The sequence below is a fragment of the Dermacentor albipictus genome, unplaced genomic scaffold, assembly GCF_038994185.2.
Source record: "Dermacentor albipictus isolate Rhodes 1998 colony unplaced genomic scaffold, USDA_Dalb.pri_finalv2 scaffold_38, whole genome shotgun sequence".
Lineage (NCBI taxonomy): Eukaryota > Metazoa > Arthropoda > Arachnida > Ixodida > Ixodidae > Dermacentor > Dermacentor albipictus.
Window position 1 is genome coordinate 1,276,843 of NW_027225592.1, and position 4,311 is coordinate 1,281,153.

Below are 4,311 nucleotides of genomic sequence, written 5' to 3' on the forward strand. Positions count from 1 at the left end.
GTATGATGGGCCAGTAATGATATTTCCAGTACTTGAATATACAATGACAAGACAATAGCCTGCAAGTGCGGATGAATGCAACACACGAAGGCCTTGTTACTGAACTTCTGTAATTAAACTAATTACACATCTTTGCTAACAGCACCACGAGGCCCACATGCAGAGCCTGCGGCAGCACCACGAGGCCCACATGGAGAGCCTGCGGCACCTTAGGGAGGAGGTGGCGAGTATGCGGGAAGTGCAGCAGCAGGGCCTTGAAGTGGCGCGTCGGTCGCACGAGACCAATGAGCGCCTGCTTCAGCTGCTGCTGGCTGCACTGGAGCATGGTGGCGGCCAAGCCACTCCCCCCTCTCACGCCCCACATAATTAAAGGAAGCAAAGATAGCATAGGCAAGGAATTTGGAACTTATTAACTTAAAATTTTCTTATGTATTAATGATGATATGAAGTGCGAATATTGCTAGTTTGGAAGAAATAATTGCTGAAGTCACCCTTTAATGCAACCACAAGTAGCATGGCCATTGCAGCATGAATTTTTTCTTGAAGTTATACTTCAGCAGCAAGAGCGTCCACACCATCAGGCTTACCTGCACAAGTGCCAGTAGGCCTGGTGTGTGCGGGCATTCTGACTGTGGCACTGCAATTTTGAGGTGCCTAGTTATTGTCATGACAATCTAAGCACGACGCCACACTGCAAGTGTTCTACAATTTAATCCTTCTCATCGAATGGTGAAAGTTTCAGGCCTTAATATAATGTCGAAAGCAACTTGTCAATATACACAGCAAAAAACAAAAAAAGTTATGAAAATTCCTTGCCTGTGCTCTCTCATTTGTACTGTGTTTTTTTTTTGTTGCGTATGCATATTTGTTTGCGTCGCTACATACAGAGCTGGAATGTCGCTTTTCTTGTACATCTGTCTCATTATCAAATGTTTTGCTGTCATTCAGTGGTATTTCAGGTTGTGATACATAGTATGCTAAGTCCTTGCAGTGCCATTTGTGTGCAATATTTATGTAGTTTCTCTTACTGAGTATCAAAATATGATGTTATGGCTATTTGAATTTCTGAACGCCGCAACAGCATGTTCCTTGCCCATGTAGTGATGTACCTATACATTTCGCTGTGATAAATATTCTTCTGTTGGTGTGTGATTTAAGCACCTCCACATTTTTTTCTGGTGCAGTTTAAGCCAGTTGCTATTACTGTGTACTTGTGCAGCGTACAACAGTTTTCCTAAACGATGCATGCCGTTACCTGTGATATTTTATGATGAAGTTACCTGTGAATCCTTTATATACAAGAACAATGTGATGCAATATTTATTCCAACGTGTCTGTGATATGTTGCATAATGTCTCTACTACTGCAGTACTCATGATTCTCTCACTTCTTCAATGTAGAGACTGTCACATGGGATGTATACATAAACAAGTGTTACTGTGAAAAAAAGCGTATGTGGAAGGCTGAAATAATACATAAAGGGGCAGTTTTCCTCTAGTGCTTTTATTTACACATCGCAACTACATTTCTAGTGCTAGCTTGCACTGTACAAATATTACTCTATAACATCACTGAGTTCTGCTATTTACAAGTGAGGTCACTTTGCTGAAATCTATCAACTGCTCATGCGTGCACGCACTTCACAGGAGCCACAGCGTTTGACATATCGGATGACCAGTTGGACGGCATTTTCGTCGCTAGAAAAGAACTTTGCGGTTGTTACGAGACAAAATGGTGGAGGACCTAGAAGCTGCGCGTACAACAGCACGTTCCATGGAGCGGAAGGTGTGACGTGCGCTGCACATTTTGGCTTTTGTGAGCTTCTCTGCGCGATTAGAAAGCGAGGAGACAGGTGCTTATGACCATCAATGCGTAAAGGGACAAGAGAACTCTCACCGATACGAGTAAGAATAGAAATTACAGAACTGCAGGCTACATGCATGGCACGCAGGGCATCTAGGTGACGACAGAAGCAACAAGCAAATCATGGCAGACACTTTGAAAATGCACGTATTTTTAGCTTGCTTTCAATCTATATGTCACCACTAAAGATACTGTTGCACCTGCTATAAATGCAGGCTTTACATAACCCTTCACTCCACAACTTTTACATTTCTCAACCAATCATGAATGCTTTGCATTACGTAGACATCAACTACAGCTTAGCATGGGAAATGTGTCTGCAATTTCACAGCATGAAATGCACAATGCAATTATTTGGCATGTGTTACACTACAACTGTGTGCATGCACCTAGCGATGCTGACGCTGCTGTTGATGTCGCAGCTGCCGCCGCACACTCCTCAGGTAACGCATGTGCTGCGCACGGGTTGTGCCAAACATGCCTATCACAGTTTCACGAACAGCCCGCCCCCTCAAATAATGCATTCTAGACCCCATGTTACGGGGCAGACCGTGCGGAATGGGGTCGCCGTTACCGTCGAGCTCACTACTACTACCGCTGCTGCTTTCGTCATCGCTCTCGTCGCCTGATTCTATGTCGCCTTCAGAAAGGCGAAGATCGTGCAACACCGCACATGCCGCGACAATGTTGGCTGCACGTTCCGGCTCGTAGAGGAGGGTGCGATATCGCTGAAGACAGCGGAAACGGCTCTTTAAGAGCCCAATGCACCTCTCCACTGCGGAACGCATGACGGCATGTGCTGTGTTGTACTGCGCGTCGGCTGTCTGCACTGGAGGATGGCCAGGAACTGGGGTCAGGAGCCACGGCTCCAAGGGGTAGCCACTGTCACCTGCACGAAGATGGAAATAGTACACTGAGTACTCCTCTGACGAGAGGCAAGTTCTCAACTGAGGAAAGCTACAGCATCATTCAACAAAAGTAGACTTCAGAGGTTGTGAGTCCCAAGTAAAAGCATGAGTTGAGCATGTCCATACCCGGCACAAGCTTAACCAATTTACAAGTGCACTACTCGGTGCCTGTCACAAGCAGAAGTAGTCAACACTTATTGGTGCCATGAATGACAGTTGTAGTAGTAGTAGCACTAATGTGTGCATTTCTGCTGCATCTGGCAGGCACTCGGTGCAGTAGCAGCACTAATATGTGTTGCTTTCGTCTGCTCCTCACACGCACATAATTTGCTTGTAACTTAACACTTCGAACATTGCCAATGGGGGCAGTCAATGTCTTCATTTTCTTTTTTTACTGCCGACTTACTCATGCTCTTGTAGTTTTGTTAAAAGTTTGGGCTGGAGCGGACACGGCGTTCTGCGCTACTGAAGCGTGACTGCGCCAAGAAAAATGTTTTGTCTCACCGAGGAGGTATTCCCCGGGATTCGGGATGCGGCCCGCTTGAAACCGCCGGCGTAACCATGTCGTCTGCCAGACGAAAGTGTCGTGGTTCGACCCCGGTCACAGAGGATTCAAGGCCAAGATCTTCATATCCGCGTCGCAGATCTGAGGTAAAACGTAAAAAGACGAAGTGCCCGTTGAAAAGAGCAGCATAACTTTCAAAAAGGGTTGGCACCAGAAAACGTCAGGTTTACTTACAAACATGCAGTTGAGGGCGTAGTATCCCTTGCGGCACATGAATGCAGCCTTGCGCTTCCCCTTAGGTGCGATAATGGCTATGAGGCTGCCGTCGATGCATCCGATGACGCCGGGGATAGCGCCGCGCCGAAGGGAACCCTCCTTCACGGCTGCCTTTTCCTCGGCCGTCTTTGGAAAATGGACCCACTTGTTGCGGGCCCCTGTGTTCACGACAGCATCTGCCACCCGTCGCACGCACTCGCTGACCATCGACTGCGACACACGGATTGTCTCCTCGCTCCCCAGGGACGCTTGGAAGCTCCCGGTGGCAAAGAAGCGCAGCGCACACAACACTTTCCGCTCCACCGGCCGTCCCGTCGCTCGCTCCGCTTCTAATTCCCCGGCCAGTTCCTCGCACAACAACCGCATCGTTCCCTTCGAGAGGCGAAAACGCCGTCGAAAATGGTCATCCGGCATGTAAAACCTATCGTCTGGCTCTCCGTATTCACGTCGGCGACGGCGATGAGAGGGGCAGCCATTTTTTATTCCTTTAGAAAGGACCCTGCCTCTGGCCGTGCCAAAAATCTATGCCTTATGCTCCGCATAATGAGTCCGTCAACGTCACTATGGCGTTTCTGGTGTTTGCGGGTTCCTGACGTCGCGCGATTGGCAAACATAATGGGCGCGGACGGTGATTTTTGACCAATGGCTGCGCGGTAATGGCGGCAAAAGGCATAAAAAAGTCATAGAATTCCTACAAAATCGCACCTAGGCTAGACTCTGCCCCCAACGCATATTCCTCTCAAGATACAGCCGCGCGAG

The 4,311-nt window shown here is 47.9% G+C and overlaps 1 protein-coding gene across 1 annotated transcript; it reads right to left on the bottom strand.

Annotated features, from left to right (window-relative positions):
• Nucleotides 1-2,252: 2,252 nt before the first annotated feature.
• On the bottom strand, nt 2,253-3,918 carry LOC135916927 (putative nuclease HARBI1). Its single transcript, XM_065450365.1, has 2 exons — nt 3,507-3,918; nt 2,253-2,752 (listed from the first exon to the last, which is right to left on the bottom strand). The coding sequence occupies exons 1-2, from the start codon at nt 3,916-3,918 to the stop codon at nt 2,253-2,255; spliced, it is 912 nt and encodes a 303-aa protein (XP_065306437.1).
• Between the last annotated feature and the right edge of the window lie 393 nt (nt 3,919-4,311).

What these genes read in the sequence shown, in the direction of transcription:
- LOC135916927 (XM_065450365.1), bottom strand. Translation starts at nt 3,918, where the DNA reads ATGCGGTTGTTGTGCGAGGAACTGGCCGGGGAATTAGAAGCGGAGCGA. An exon ending in CCTCAACTGCATGTTTGTAA is followed by an intron (nt 2,753 to 3,506) that starts GTAAACCTGACG and finishes ATCTTCGTGCAG; the next exon opens with GTGACAGTGGCTACCCCTTG.